The sequence below is a fragment of the Punica granatum genome, chromosome 8 (genome assembly GCF_007655135.1).
Source record: "Punica granatum isolate Tunisia-2019 chromosome 8, ASM765513v2, whole genome shotgun sequence".
In the NCBI taxonomy this organism is placed as follows: Eukaryota; Viridiplantae; Streptophyta; class Magnoliopsida; order Myrtales; family Lythraceae; genus Punica; species Punica granatum.
In genome coordinates, this window is record NC_045134.1 from 14,670,166 (window position 1) to 14,687,035 (window position 16,870).

At 40.5% G+C, this 16,870-nt stretch overlaps 1 protein-coding gene across 1 annotated transcript; it reads right to left on the minus strand.

The window, feature by feature from the left end:
- Positions 1-2,921: 2,921 nt before the first annotated feature.
- On the minus strand, positions 2,922-7,999 carry LOC116189490 (tRNA modification GTPase MnmE). The gene is made up of 9 exons (XM_031519173.1): positions 7,378-7,999; positions 7,115-7,253; positions 6,271-6,392; positions 5,980-6,183; positions 4,788-4,847; positions 4,439-4,577; positions 3,946-4,064; positions 3,499-3,729; positions 2,922-3,273 (listed from the first exon to the last, which is right to left on the minus strand). Exons 1-9 carry the CDS (start codon positions 7,888-7,890, stop codon positions 3,079-3,081), a joined length of 1,722 nt encoding a protein of 573 aa, XP_031375033.1. The 5' UTR covers positions 7,891-7,999; the 3' UTR covers positions 2,922-3,078.
- Positions 8,000-16,870: the final 8,871 nt, after the last annotated feature.

A 16,870-nucleotide genomic window follows, 5' to 3' on the forward strand; every position in this document is an offset into this window, starting at 1 on the left:
ACAAACGCTACTTCCAACTTCCTCCACAAAGTTGACGCCTTTTTCTCCACGAATACCTCCTGCAGCACATTATTTGTAAGACACAATTGAATAGCAGGCAATGCCTTCTCATCAAGCTCATCCCACTCAGATTGCTCCATCTTCTCGGGCTTATTACCCGTCACGACCTTCTTCAGACCATTTTGATCCAGGATCGCAGTCATCCGAACTTGCCATAGACTGAAATTCGTGATCCATCGAACTTCTCGATATCGAATTTCGTTGTCGCCATCCCGGAATGAGTAGATTACGGAACCCTAGCCGTGGCTCTGATACCAATTTGTTGGAGAAATTATCCCAATCGAACAATGAAATAGAGAAAAAAAAGTAGAAGAGAAAATCGGTACACTAAAAATTAAGTGGTAAAACCCTCTCAATCGATGCGATTAAGAGGAAAACATCCACGGGTAAAGGAGATTTCGACTTTCACTATGAGAAAATGATTGAGAGGTACAAAAGGTGGAGAAATCGAACAAGATGATGAAACCCTAACCCCGTGTACAAAGCTGTCAGTCTCACACGCTCTCTCCAATAGTTCCTGAATGGGTTACTGAGCAATATATTTATGTGGGAAAAGTCGACCTTCTAATGACCTAAACCGGTGACACAACCAAACCAATGAAGAGAATAACAAGGCTGCCACTCGTCAAATTCTTTCCATGCACAGGTGATATGTAGATTCAGCTCCATTGGTGCCATTGACTATATGATTTGGTTGCCCATCGTCTCAATTGTTGATCAATTCCAATGGGTCTCCACGACTCCGAGTATCTGCAAAAAATATCCGAAAATGCGAGACACACCCCAACATATTACTTTCCTTGCGTCCTTCCCTCAGCAAAAAATTGAGCTTGTCTTGTGCCTTTGTCTCTCATTATTGCATTTGCGATATAGCAATCATATTAATTTGATATGCAAAGTGGGCAAGCATAATAATTTCTCATCTTGTTCCTTGTTTATAATAGTTAATTACATATTGAAATTAAAAAAAAAATAGAGGTTCCAAAAGGGTACTCGGAACTTATGGTATAATATAGGTTATGGGTATGTTTCAATTCCAACACTTGATAGAGTAGGTTTTGGATCCAAAACGAAGGAACCGGCTCCAAACAGGGTAGGGTCTGAGTACCACAAAAATTACAGGGTACCATGACCCGCTCACCCATAATATTAAATCGTCTCTTTCAAAATTTTCTTTACTAATATTATTGATTGAAATTTTTATTAATATTATTATTTTATTATTTTAATTTCTTATTAACAAACATGTCTGAGATTTCAGAACAATACAAATCAGATGATTATACAATTTCATATTAAAAAATGCCCTATACTTTATTAAATACATTATTTAGTCACACCGCGTGTAGCGTGGATTTAACTCTGGTTAATAACATATTGTCAAAAAGTTAATGCCAATAGTGATATACAATAAGTACGCGAAAAAGAAAAAAACCCTATATGTTGTGTAGTCAATGATATCCTAGCCAAGATGTCTTTTTTGTTGCAAGCCTAGCAAATCAGAAACACATGAATTACCATGGAAAAGAAAAACAAACATTTGACTTACATAAATATAAACTACTCATGTATTATCTATGGAAGAAATCTCCATCGTATTAATAAATTATAGTCATCTTTAAAGCCTAATGAAACAAAAAATATGATATAACCTTGCCTCGACCTATTTTCGTTAAACAAACGATACATCATCGATCTATTTTTCGACTTGCGCTTCCACCATTTAGACTCCTTCTGCTTCTGCTCCTTCCTCCTCATTTCTTCTTGCTTATTTCTCTCCTTGATCTCCTTCCTCTTCAGCTCCTCGATTGCTAGTTTCCTCTCTTCTAGTTTCATTCTCATTTCTTCTCTTTCCTTTCTTTCAACTTCATCTTCAAGCATCCTTTTCATCTCCTTCTTCACTCTTCGGTCTGCCCTCTTTCTATCCCTTTCCTTCATGTCCTCAGCAGTGACTTCCTTAATGATGATGAAACACATCTCAAAACAGTAATTGCAGGTTTTGTATTGGTTTCGAGGAATTTAAGAAAGAGTAAAGCATCAATATATATTGTCTTTAGAGACACCCGATGATGCATTCTTGTCCTCTCTTATTGCCGTCCAAGACCAAAGGAAGAGGCTTTGTAATCATATTTCACGAAGAATCTCATGTTCGGTTTTACGCTAACTCGTTGACAAGTTCTGCCCTCGACTAGGAACTAAGAGGTTCTCGAGTTTATTTCCCCAAAGTGGAACATCCTTACCCACCTTTTTATTTCCACTTCCCCTATTCCTTCTAGGTAATATGGCTCCCTTATGACCTAAAAATTTAGAACATGTCAGAGTAACTAGTATATTTTGAAGTTAGGATTGATTTTGTTCCTTGTACTGTTGTCATGATCAACTCTTAAGTGAAACAATAAGAGCTATTTTTAGTTTTTTCCAAACAATCACTGGTATCCATTTAAAAAAAAAAGTACCATTGATATGACTTCTGATCCAAAAATAAGACAGTAGAGACGGCAGAGATCCCAACTTACATTAAAGAGTACAAAGGACAATCCGAGTAGCCGGAGCCAATATACAACTCCATGTTCATTTGATAGGGACTACTACTCCTAGTTTAGTCATTTGAATTTCCATTTCCCATGGGCAATTGGCAGTATGGATGGCGAGGTAGAGATGGGGAATTCATTCTGTGTTACAAATCCGAATGCCATCCGTCATTGGAACCCATTTGACCTATGAAAACAAAGTAAATGGAATTTACATGGAGTAGATCCTCAACCGAATCCAATTCATGCGAACCAATTGTAGCATGTGTTCCCGCGATTATAAGGGTCAATATTAACATGAAATTACAGATGCAGCGCCTTGAGTTGTGATTTTGACAACAAAATTTTATTATGGTACGTACAAACCACGATAAGCCGAGCTTAGCTGAAACTTCTGTTCTATCAATAATCGCCAGGAATTTCCAGTATTATCAGCGATTCCAATTCTAGACAACAAAATTGTAACATGCAGTCATGTGTTCTTAGTCTATTTACCGATACAAAACTTGCCAAAAATATTGGATAAAATTTCCTCAGATATGTCTTCTCCGCTAATCTGCCCCAAAGCAAGCGCCGCTTCTCTCAAATCAATCGTCCAAAAGTCAAGAGGCAACTCTTCCTTTATCGACACTTCCAATCTCTCGAGGGCTTCCTTGGTCCGTACAAGTTGCTCACATTGCCTCTATGAACATACCAAAAACCTTAATATCATATCATGATCTCAATCTTATAAATAAATCGAGCAACGAGAATACATTGATGGCCTGTTTAGTATGTGCTGGAATAGAATTAGTCCAATGCCATGACTCACTGTTTGCAAGTTATCCCCTCCCACTTCCTCAACATTTTATCACGCCACAGAAAATTATAGTACGCATTTTACAACAGGATTGGCAACTTCTTTTACCTGGTTCACAGTCCATCTTCGTCCGCCCTCGGGAATTCTGCTGAGGCCAACAATCTCAGATACTGCTGTCTCGAGTTCTTGTATCCCTTCACCGTTTATTGCCGACGTGAAGACAAGCTTCGTGAAAGTAGATTTCCCGTTTCCATTATAATCCCATTCATATTGGGCAGATGGGACCTGGTCAATCTTATTTATTACGAGAATTATGGGCATGGAGAACCCAGTTGATTCCTGCAATTTCCCGGAATAAGCCAATCATGTTAAAACTATTTTTCTTTATAAATTTAAGATCAATCACACCAAATGCTTGATACCCAATTGCAAAAGCACGTGAAAAGATAACAACGCAATATAGTTTTTGAGACTAGAATCCAGAGGGAAATTTCAGTAAACAAAGACAACTTCAAGAAGAAAAAGAGAAGAAAAAGTCGAAGCTTATGCTCAGACCTTAGTAGATTGAATCCTGTCGAGAAGTTCTGTATCTCCTGAAGTCCACCCATCCACAGCACTTACTGCCATGATAATGACATCAGCACCCATTGCAGCAGCTTCTGATCTCTCGACACCTGCAAGAAGTGCAAGAGGATGGGACAATATACATTTAATTTTAAACGAAGGACAGTTTAATCAATAACAAGGAACTTTCGTCATTGAAGTAAAAACACACTACGCTCTACATGTTCACTGTCTGATTAAACTAAGAGTTCGTCTGTTTTATAAAGTCAGATTGGACAGAACCAGGTCAAGCATGCATCGCTACCAGGGATTGAATGAGGTTTCGATTCATTCAACAAGGTTTTATTAATATAATCTACAGAAACATCTTAAGAAAATAAAACTCAATAAAAATAAAGGACCAAAAAACATGGACCAGCCAGTCAATAAACCAATATGTCAAGAGCCAAGTTTTACATCTCTTAAGAGAGATAATAGTCTTTACCGATCTTCTCCACAACATCATCAGTATCCCTTATGCCTGCAGTATCAAGCAGGGTTACAGGAACACCACAAACCATAATGCCAGCTTCGACCACATCCCTTGTAGTCCCAGCAATCTCTGTAACTATAGCCCTCTCACTCTGCACGCTAAATTAAAACTCCGTAATCAAAAAACGGCTCATGCAGCTGCTAATTAATACTGTTTTGCATGTATACAATATATATTATAGAACATAACAAAAGGCTTAACACCAGATATATAATCACACTCTTCAACAGGTCAACCATGGACAGAACAAATTTAAATCAATATTTATAATGTTGGAACAAAATAGATATTTGAAACATACTTTGCTCCATGCATTGAGGAGGCTTGACTTTCCAACATTTGGACGGCCAATAATAGCTATCTGCACAAATAGGATAGATTTAAGAGTGAATGAAGACAAATTGCTGAGAAATTCATATCCCCAAGTAAATCCTGAGCTCAAAGATGCTACGAGTAGGAAACATGCAAGCTCTAAAACCCAATGAAGCTGAAAACATATATAGAAAGGTTATGTTTGGAAGGCTAGATAAGAGGCCGGATGGATATAGTATTAAGTAGTTAATCCAAAGGAGGGGATGGGTTAAGGGTGTAATATGATTATTCATGAAAAGACAGAAATACCCATCTCGTTGTGTCAAATTTCAAAATGTGCATCGAACATGAAAAGCTTGGAGAGGTGCGGTGCCGGCCCACCCCCCCCCGATTCCAGCAACCATCACCCCAGCGAGCTTGAACGGGTGGGGGGCCACCGTCGTGGAAATGTCCCCCCTTCTCTCTCATCAAAGAGAGAGAGGAGGCCAAGTGGCATGGATTCCAGCCACCGCTGTGTCAATTGAGGTTGCCGGCAAACTCTAGGGACACTGGTGACCTCGACTGAGACACGATGGTGGCCGAATGCCACTTGGCATCATCTCTCTCCTAGACGAGAGAGAGAGAGAGGCAACACAATTTGCGGCAATGGTGGCCCAGTCGAGGTCGCTGGTGAACTCCACCACCCCTTTCCCTCTAGTTCTGTAATGGAGCTGAATGATCTGCCTTTTTTTTTAATTTCGATTTTTTAATTCAAAAAATTATATTTTTGGATAAACAAAATTCAAAAATTATTAAGCTATTGACATGTTGGTCATTTCACTTTCATATCTGAGTCTCAAACCATGAAATGCACCAAACACTTGATTAAGATATTATAAATCCCATGGATTTATAATTCCATCTCATCCCATCCCCATCCCTATCCCAAACCCGATGATACCAAGTAGCCAAATGTTTTTGAACAGATCATATTAGAAATCTTCCTGGGCTCTTTCATTAGCAGCTAGAGTTCTATAATTTACAGATCAAAAAAGTGTGATCCCAACCATTGATGCAATTTTTACACTTTATGGATATTAAGCATCAGTAGTCTTCACTCTATGTTGAATTAGGCAAACCATCCGAGTAACTATACCCACTACCTGATGAAAGAAAAAGTAGTTTGTGAAATTCAGGGGCACCTGTAATCCTGATTGAAGAAACTTGTCATAATTAGCTGTCTGGAGAGCATCTTCAACATCTCGCCCCATGGCATGTATTTTATCCATTACCAGGTCCAGATCTAACCGTGGCATCTCGTCATCGAAATCCAGACGAGCCTCAATTTCGGTCAACAGCTCAATGCACTGAGATCTCAGTGATTTCACCAAAGAAGCGAAGCCTCCCTGATAAAAAAGAAAAGAGTTTATGGGTCATGCAAACTTGCTGCTTTTAACTTATTTTGTTTATATGGACCTTGAGAGAAGATGTGCCTGAATTCCTGCAAGGGCTGCATCAGCTGCAGCCACAGACTTGGCAGAGAGAAGATTCCCCACATTTTCTGCCTGAGAGAGGTCTATACGTCCATTCAGGAAGGCACGGAGAGTGAACTCACCTGGACAAATTATAAACACCGTAGAATCAGTATAAATAATCTAAAATAAAACAAACCACTTGCTTGAGATATAGTATTTAAGTACTCAAGACTTGTCAGGAGTAAGGTATTTGTCATTCACAACTTGCAGAACAAGGATGTATCCTAGTGTCAACAATATCTACACATCATAAATTCTGCGAATAAATCATGTCATTAAGTTATCACAGCCAACTCAGGGAGTGCATAGTTCACTGTTTATTGAGGTCATATTGGATTCCCCAAAACCTGAAGCTAGTGAACGGTTAACATGCATCCCTCGAAGTACAAGCAGGGAGTGGAATTTGCAGAGCAAACCAAAAGTACCATAAAACATAAATAAGCAGGACATAGGTCACTGGTACTTGAATTTAGAGCCTGCACTCTTATGTGACAGCAGTCCTAGTCCAACATGATAGTTAGTAGGATGTTGCACCTACAATGTAATTTATGCTTGATTTTTAATATCATTTTAAGGCCACCAAAAACTTTTTGTATTTCTCAATAATGGAGCAACTTCGTTCCCACAACCGTCTGAGAATCTCTAATATTCGCAACTAGCCCAAGCAGAGAGTGTCACTGGACTCATTGATACTATAAAACTTTCCCATACACCAATTCTTCCTACCTTCTTGTCCTCCAGTTAAGTTCTTCCGCAGATCAATATGTTAATAAAATTTGCGAAAAAAAGAATATCTACCGACCAGGTTCTGCAAGCCTTGCCCCCGCTTGAAGACAAGCCCTCAAGACCCGATGCAGGCACACATCGCTGCCATGGCACTGAAGCTCCACTACGTCTTCGCGGGTGTAGGACCTAGGAGCCAACATGGGCACTGCTAATACCTATCAAATGCAATGAATTAACCCCAATCCTTAAACTGCAATGATGGGACTTGCGGCCTAAGCATTATTTGCGGACTGCACATCAAAGTGAAAGGAAGAACACACAAAAGAAATAAATGTTTACCTCGTCAACAACGTTGCCTTTCGAGTCGAGAACGTAACCATACTCCACAACATGGCTAGTGGGCCGCCATGAATCAGAACACAAGCCATCCCTCCTCTTCTTCGTCTTCTGCTTCCCGCTCCTCGTCGGCTTAAACACTCGTGCAGTAATATCCACCGCAGAGGGGCCGGACAACCGCACAATCCCGACAGCGCCGCCAATTGAGGTCACAATGGCGGCGATAGTGCTGTAGCCCAAGTCAGGCTGTCGGAGCTCGCTCACCGAGCCCGAGCCGGCCACCCGCTCATCCGTATTGAGGACCAGAGAGGGCTGCTCCAGCCGTCTGGGGGCGACGCAAGGCTTCGGGGAAGTGGAGGAGAAGGCTTGCCGACGTTTGAGGAAAAGGAGAGATGACAGTGTTTTGAGGGGCCGGCTGGAGATGAAGGGGCCGGCAATGGCAGGCGGTGAGGGTGGCGAGTGCTTGAAGAGGAAGAGGTGGACAGTTATGAAGCGGAGGGAAGGTAGCATCGACATCTTTGGGTTGGGTCGATGGATGCCATGCCGATGACGGAGCGGCTAAATTAAGTGGCCGACCAAGAGAGCAGGAGCAGCCCGAATCCAGATTCGGATCTCCAACCGGTCAGGAACCGAGCCTAAAAAGACTGCAAGTACATTTGTTCCTTCTCTCTTCCTGAGACTTCTTCCCAGTTCCCACTCCAGTCGAAGGTAATTGTCGGTCTGGGCTTGGGCCTGGCCCTGGGCCTTACCCATTAGTTAAAGCCCAAACCCCAAAACCTGCATTAATTAATTCTCTCAAAAAATGTGGAATCAATATCTTAAGCGAGTCCTTGCTAACGGCCTTGCTGGAACAGGATTCTGTATTTATATATCAATATTAAAAAAATAATAAAATTTAAGAGGGTGTAGTACAGTAGCGTGCCCTTGTCTGGTAACTAAAAGGTTTTAAATTTGATACTCATGTGAACTACTTGTGCATCTTTATTATATTTGATACTTCTATTTCATTGTACTAGGCTCATAAATATCCCTTATAACCCAATTTTTTAAAAAAAGTCTAGCTGGAAAGGTCAACAGGGCTGAATCTAAGATGATAAATCATCGAGTGGAGAAGGGCAAGGAGCAATGCCATCGCAGGCGGGCGAGAGTAGTGGGCATGGCAGCATGTGGCCGGACGCAAATTGTGGTAGTCACAGAACACATAGCGCTGGGAGGGTGAGAGTGGCAGGATTCGATGGGTGGAAAGATTGCATTAGGAAAGAAATCGAAAAATTATACAAATATAAAATTAGAGGCGAGCAAAGGCGCCCATGGACTAATGGATAAGGTGCTCGACTTCTTCTAACCAACACAGGGGTTGCTATTCTTCTTCATGCTTGCAAATTCGTTCATCTTACGGATGCCAAGGTTTGCCCCATAGACGCTCAAGCACATGTTGTGATCGAGCCTCAGGCTCAACCACTACCGCAGACGCTATCGTCTCCACGGGTTATGCTTCAACCTTCCACGCCAATCTTATTATGGGTTCAATCACAAGCTAAGCAGCTAGTTCAATAGAAGCTGCCAATGGTACATGAATCTCAATCGGTCGATTACAGCCAGTGCAGACTCAGGTCGAACTATGGGTGTCTATTTTCATGGAGATAAAGCTTTGGTATCTAGATGGTCAGTTTTGTACTTGTGGTGATATTTTTGGGAAATTATAGCCAATTTTCTAGTAAATGACAATTTTTTAAGTAATAAATCAATCCATTTTAGGAAGATTGATTTACATACCAAAACCACTAAGGAGTACTCGAGAAGTAACATGCCCTCAAGGGAAGGAAGATCGGAGTCACCACCTCAAGAGTCACCTAAGGATGGTTATTTGGCCCCTCGCAAAGTATTTTCCCAAATTTGACCCTCATGCCCTTTGGAGGTTAAGATTCTAGGTAAGGAAAATGGGTACCTGATCGAGAAGGTGTTTTTGCCATAACACCTCAACCAGACACGGCTTAAGCCAGCCTCACTATTCCCAAGCTCGTTTATCTCTCGAAAATTGCCCAAAATAAAATATGCATACCCTAATTACGCGATGCAAGCACTCAACATGCAAGTGCAAGCAATCAATCAACAGCTAAGTGCGAAAAGTAAAGTAGTTGATATCAAGTCTTATGCCTTACTGACATATCATGATACTATCTCCAACAATTCTTATGTATAGGTAATCAGCACACAAGATTACCCGTTCTACCGATCTATGTCCCGGAAAACACAATAGCTGACCCCATGCCCACGGAGGCATGTCACTACAGTACCTCTCCCAGTTCGTGACTCGGGAAGCCTTAAGACATGTTATGCAGATCCGAATTTCATCTCGTTAGGGCTTGTATGCATGAGCACGATCGCACAGCTTGGGAGTATTCACATTCTTGGAGGGCGTGACGGACACGAGTGAGAATGAGTCGCCAGTACCTGTTTACGACTCGGAGGTCGAGAGTCATTAAATTGCCCAGGTCTAGGGGTGATGAATAGATCTAGTTTGCTAAGACATATGGTCTGCGGAACCAAGGGTTCTAAGTTCAGGGGTTCTGTTAAGTGCGAATCTATATCACGCACGCCATGTCGGTACTCTTGTTTATCTAAAGTTTGCCATTTTTAGTTTGTTTACCACTTGATTATGTTATGCTCATCTTGCTCGATTTGACACCATAAATTCATGATAACGATCGATTCAAGCTAAGAGCCCAAGAGAGAAACAGATCCTCATGTTTTGGGATCGGTCCACCGTCGTCGTGTCTTGGCTATTTGGACCATGATGGTCGGTTTATAGCGTTGGACCGAGCCCGTAACTCATATGATCCCGCTTGTCTTGAGGACCCATAAACCAATACGACTGGTTCTGACTCTCACAACTCGCGCTCACCGACTAGGATCATTACATGAATGAATGTACAAATAAATGTCTTGCAATGTACTCTCAAATAAATTCAAATTACATCAGATGGATCTCAGTTGGTCTGCGTTTGGCCAATATTCCGCTCGCGCTCACAGTGAGCTTAGGAGACTGAAACTAAAATTAATGCGATGCGGGTTCATGAGAACCAGAGGTTGGGTTCGACAAGACCAGTAGGTCCCAAAAGGACCAAATGGTCCTCAAGATAGCCGTGGGACAGGTCAAGTTCTTAGGTGATTGTCTAACCTCTTTTCATACGCCCCAATCCGAGTCGTCCTCCACTTGGATGCTACTTGAGTTAAAACGGGGCTCGAAATTAAACCCCATACCACACTCGGGTCGCGCACTCAGTGTGTGGGGGCGTTAAACTCTGTGGTCCATAGTTTGGGGCATTGGACCCCTTGTTGTTCGTGCCCTATGGGTTCGGGCTCGAATCACAATAAAACAGACAAAACACATAGGAAACATATAAAAATAGAGAAAACAGACGAAGTGTGAATTAATTGTCATGTTTACATGATTATCATATTTTGAACCGGGATTGCTTAGCAAACATGTCTCTATCCTAAACAGGTAAAAATAGAAATGATATGCATGGTGAGATTCGGCCATGGGTCTCTCCAAAAGGGCATGTAGCATTCGGCTGTACTTAGAAATGACTCGATACACATGATGTATGTCGTCAAACCCTGAGCATATGGGTTTGTCTTAAATTTACCTATTTTTGTGATACTGACAGATTAATGGATTATAAATGAAGTGTGTTTTGCCAGAATCCTAAAAACTAGGGTTTTGTCCCGCCCATTTCCCTGTATTTGATTATGTCGAATGTGTGATTTGTCTGATTTTGTGTTTTATGATAGATAAACCCGATCGAAACACAAACTTAAGAAAGTGAGAACACGAAACACCTCGGAGGTGCCAGGGTCTCTGCTCACGCCCTATAAAGGGTCGAACAACCCTTCACAAAGTAATCCCCGCTTGCACCTCCAACCCACATTCTTAAGTGCCCGAGTTTAGGTTAGGATGATCGAAACATATAGACAGGAAAGGGAGAGTAAGATGAATGACAACCGCACCTGGATATGCGCCCACCCCTTTCCTTATTCGGTATGTTTTGATCATCCTAAGGCCTAAAGTGTCGGTAACATAAACCGACCGTTGTGCCCTTGAATCGAAAAATATATGTGCGTGAAGTGAAAGCCAAGACCGTGCGATACGGACCGTCGAGGTCGGTAGCCAGTGTCAACCAATCTCTTAGACCTATCAGGGTTGTGTGGAACCTAAAGGAGCCAAGAAAGCGGTCAATTCACTCGGAACTGTTCTAACAAGAACTCATACGTTCCGACTCGAGTCATCTCAAATCAGGCCTTAACTCGAGTCCAAACTTGCGAGCCCTCCTTAGATGTTCATGCTATGCGTACAATGTGTCTCAGTATTTTGTTAAAATTGTGGATTAAAAAAGAGCACGATTATCGGTTCATGATTTATCGACTCGATTACAAATTATTAATCAGTTCGTGCAATTCATTTAAATGTCGAGTGAATTAATTAACTGAATGAATCATCTTAATTACTCGACGAATGCTTTTGGATTTATGGGTTTCGAATCTTCGAATCAATCATAGATGGACCGTTCGAATAGAGTTTTAATCCTCGATTGTACCAAAATTAAATCCGATTTTAAACTAACTTTACGTGATTAATCCAAACTGAGGTTTTAGATGTTATACCTACACCTTAGAGGTAGAGACGAGTCGAGGAAAGGCTCGGAAGAGGGGCGGCAATGCTGGAGCACCCATAAGGGAATAGGAGCCACATATGGCTTCTTAGAGGTCATCGAGCTATGGGAGGTGGCGCAACTTCATGGGCTGTCCCATGGGCTCCTAACCTATAAAAAACATAAAAGAAAGGGAGTGGGAGGAAGAACGTTGAAGGTTGATCAGCCCGAGGCTCGATGAGGGAGGAGAGGCGGGAGGTTGTGCACAGGTGTGGCATGATCAGGTGGATGAGACATCGAGCCCTTAGAGCTTGACTCTCCTAGTCACGGGAAAGGTGTGAACTGTGGGTGATTTCCTTGCACATGTAGGCACGATTCACCAAAGTCGTGTGGAAGTCTTGCTCGGGTTGGAGCAAGCAAGAGGGAGGCTTCAAGTGAGGGAGAAAGCAGCGGTTGTGGTGGCTGGTTCAGCATGCTAAGGGTCTTTAATGGAGAAAAGAATGTCACCAATGGACTCAGGAGGTCAAGAATGTGTGGGATATGAAGTTTGTTTTGAGTTCGGGTCCGATCAAGGGGTAATGATAAAAAAACTAAGGTGGTTTTCCGATGAAAAAGAGTGGTTTTAGCTAAGGAGAGTGTTGCACCCAAATTCTTAAGTGTGCATGTGTGTGTGTATAAGACAGAGAGAGAGAGAGAGTTAAGAGAAAGAGAGGAAGTTGAATGGTAGTTGTATGCGTAGAGAGGGAAAGTGATAGTTGAAGCGGGTAGTTGAATGGAAGATTGAAGAAGATAATGAAATAGTAGATGAGGTTGAAGAGAAAATGGAGATTGTTTGGTGAGGTGTTGGATGGGGATTGGAAGAGAGGAGATTGTGTATGGATTGGAAGATGGGTGGGAATGAACGTGGATGGGGAATGGGGTAGATGGGCAGTGCATGTATAGGTGTAAGTAATGGATGGTAGCATGTGATATAAAGTGGATGGGAGAAGTGTAGGTCCCATTGGATGGAAAAGGGAAGAAGGAAGTCGAGATGTCCGGGTCTCGACCGAGCTGCGTTTCGAATTGCGAGAACGAGCTGTGCATCTTTGAGCGTGGCGAGGAGAAGAATTTTTGGAGCCCGATGTTGATAGTTTCCTAATATCCCGTTGAGTCGGGAGCCACGAGTGCTCGGGGCCATTTTCTATTAGTTTGGATTATCAGAACGAAGTTAACCGCTTTAGTCGATTAGCTACGCGTCATGGCCTTGTCCAGGTCATTTATGCATCTTTTGCTGTTGGGGTCAACCGGTTGAGTTTTTGTTGACTCGGACTTGACTTGGGACTGACTTGAGGTCGACTGTAGAATTTGTGGCTAGGGGCCTTGCTGAAGGTTACTGGTTGGTCTAGAGAGCACTCGGGGCTCGTCGGGATGATCCCATGTAGAAATTGGCTTCAGGGACCAAGTTAGGAACCGTGATCGCTTCGTGAGTCCATCGGCTTGAGAAGATGATTTACAGGATGTGCGCGAAGGGGCTCCTCATTCGTTTCCAAAGAACCCTATATTGAATACCTTCAAGTGGCCTGATGATCAAGCGACCTTGGAAGTTTGTTGGAAACAGCATACGATTACTCGGGAGCTGCTCAGGTGGGGTAAATGATTTCCAAAGATTGACCGAAAGAGTGCTCCCTAGTCTTGGGAACCCCCAAGGTTGGTTGGGCCTACTTCGAGTACTAACAGTTGGCCTGATAAGCCGGCGGCTTGGAAGCCTCATTAGAAGGGCCCCTTTTTCTGCTCGGGAGTCACTAGTGAGGTGTGGATGATATTCGAAAATCGACTCGAAGAGTGCTCCTTGGTCTTGAGAACCCTTGGGGTTGGCTAAATCTAATTTTGGATGCTCACGATTGGCCTGATGAGCCGGCGGCTCGACAGTTTTGCTGGAAACCGTCTACGATTACTCAGGAGTTCTCCGGCTCAAGCAAATGATTTACACGATGTGCTCAATGGGGCTCCTCATTAGTTTAGCACGATGAGGGATCTTCATAGCCCAATATCGGATATTTTCAGATGGCCCTGTGATTGAGTGACCCCGAAAGCCTGCTGGAAGCTATTTGCAATTACTCATGATTTCTCCGGCTTAAGCAAATGATTTACAGAATATGCTCAGACAGGCTCTTCACCAATTTGGCACCATGAGAGATCTTCGGAGCCCAATATTGAATATCTTTAAATGGCTTGATTATCGAGCGATGAATAGTGCTGTTGGGGTCCACTTCTGCCTGCCCGAGATCACGCGTCGTTTGGACTCTCCGGTTGCTCTCCGGGATCTATGGGATTCTTGAGACCTTTTGCATTGCTATTCACTAGGGTCGTCAGCTTGACCATGTTGACCCGGCTATGAATAATGATCTAGGGTTTGCCGAGCCGCTTTCTGTCAGAGTTTTGGAGGGTTGTAGCCGGGAACTCTTTGATGGTCCTCAAGAGCCGAGGGACCAAAACAGGATGCTGACTATTGCCTTTTACACAAGTCGAATAATTTTAGTTCTTTGATTTTATGCTCCGTCCAGGTAAATTGACTAATAAGAGTGACGTCTATGATTTTGGGGTTGTGCTTTTGGAGTTTCTCTTGGGAAGGAAGCTGGTCAAGAAATTTGCATTAGCTAAGTGCAAATCTATTGTCACATGGGTATACCATTCTTATGACTACTCCGAATCTTTCGCCTTTGGATATCGTCTAAGAGCTGTCTGGTTAATTCTGTAGGCCATGTCATAGCTTACTAACAAATCGAAGTTTCCAAACATCGTAGAACCTACAATTAGAGACACCATGGTCTTAAAAAACTTATACTAGATTCCTCTCACTATCCATTTCGAAGTTTTTGCCTCGACTTTTCAGTTCTATTTTAGAAGAAAATTACTGATTACCGCCAAATTTTATTCGTGAGCAAATTGGTAACACTAAGGAGGAAGTGGTCCTGGTCATGTTAGTACTTTCGATAGTCTAACCTGAGAGTGCAATCATGATTATGAGAAGATTTTGTCTCATAGTCAGGAGTCATATTAGTACTTTCAATTGTGGAGATGTGTATAATGTTTGTTTGCTAAATCAACTACTCTACAAGATCATATAATAAATAAATAAAAAGAGGTTTTGTTTTTACGAAGATTTTGTCAAAGCGATTTGACAATTGTTCGTGATCATGTGTTGCTTGGGAGTTATTTCATTTGAAAAGCATAAGTCAACCTATAAAATTTGGGGTTGCACGTGCTTGAAGAAAATAACTTTTAGATTTCAAGAAGAAAAAATAATGATGTTCATGCAAGAGGTATACATATTTTCCTTTATTTGCGTGGCCAGTTCGTCTAATAAATCATAAATCATCATAAAATAATGGCAAGTAGGTTGGGTTTCCCTTCCCTCCATTTTTTTCTTTTTTCTTTTTTCTTTGATTTTCTTTAAATTTTTTTATATAATCTAAACATAAAAAAGTCTTTTTATTTCTTTGTACACCATCTAGTATCCGTTCGATTGATCTAGGTGCGAGTGAGATCGGTCCTCTAAGGGACGAAACTCTCATGATTATAAGTATTGAATCACCTAAAATCAATCAATGTTGGTAAAAAAGCCTTTTCAATTTATCATTAATTCAGGTAGTTTATTTTATTTCTGACATTAGAAATGTTATTATTTTTTCGATGAAATGCAAGATTAATTCTTTTTTGTGTATGAACTTATTTGTTGTGACAAGATGCTTTTAGTGATATATTGCACTCATAATGCAAGTAAAGTTCATCTATTTAAGATTAGCGGCCCACTTAAGGGATATGGTATTGCGATCATAATTTTCCAATTAGAATTATTGATAATTCAAATTAAGAGTAGCGAGAAGAATTGTTAGCTTTTATATCATTATAAAATATTAATTAGTGCGCACTTTTGAAAATTCATAATTTTGATATATAATAATTTTTTATTAGATTTCAATTATACTCTATATTATTTATTACATAATCTATTATGATAAACTAAAAAATTGATGGAGAATTTTTACGACACGCAACAACAAACGAGAGTTGCTCCCTTGTTTGAAAGAAAACTAATATCATGCTTTTATAGAAAACTAGATTAATTCACCCGAACAATACATGGGGCTATAACTTTTAAACAATAATTTTTAGGTAATTTATTTTTACGTTACATCGTCAAAATTTTATATTGACTTATAATCATAATTATAAAATATGTGTATAAATTCATTCATATAGTTATTTCTAGCAAATTCTCGAGCAATCAGTGGATATAAATGGATATTGATACATCAAATTAAATTTTTACATATGATAAAGTAAAAGTCAATTTCATAAGGAAATTTTTTTAATAGATGATGGTGAAATTTTAAAAATTGAAAATAAAGAATCAAATGAAAATAAAATTAAAAAATTATCTTTTAAAAATATAAAAATATATTAAAAGACGAAAAAAATCGGATCTTATCATAAAATATCTTTTAAAATTAAAATGAAATCCTTCCTATTAAAAAATTAATATCAAATTTAAAAATATGTAATTTGATTTTATAAAATTTTTGTAATATTCTAATTTACAAAAGTTTTTTGGTAACTAATTTTGGAATACATTAGATTATATAAAAGTTTTAGGGTTTTGATCTATTTGTGTGCGTAAAAATATATACCGCAACAATATATAGATATCTATATCTACACCAGCTGCTCGCATGAATATATATATATATATATGCGTATATATATATATATACCACCTGTCTATATCTCTCTCTCTCTCTCTCTCTCTCTCTCTCCTCTCTCTCTCTCTCTCTCTATATATATATATATATGTAGTTTTG

Bases quoted from the DNA above. Each gene is read 5' to 3' on its own strand.
- LOC116189490 (XM_031519173.1), bottom strand. From the start codon at position 7,890: ATGTCGATGCTACCTTCCCTCCGCTTCATAACTGTCCACCTCTTCCTC. The intron at 7,254-7,377 runs GTAAACATTTAT...TGCATTTGATAG, and splicing joins AAGGCAACGTTGTTGACGAG to GTATTAGCAGTGCCCATGTT. The intron at 3,730-3,945 runs GTCTGAGCATAA...GGGAAATTGCAG, and splicing joins ACAGGATTCAATCTACTAAG to GAATCAACTGGGTTCTCCAT.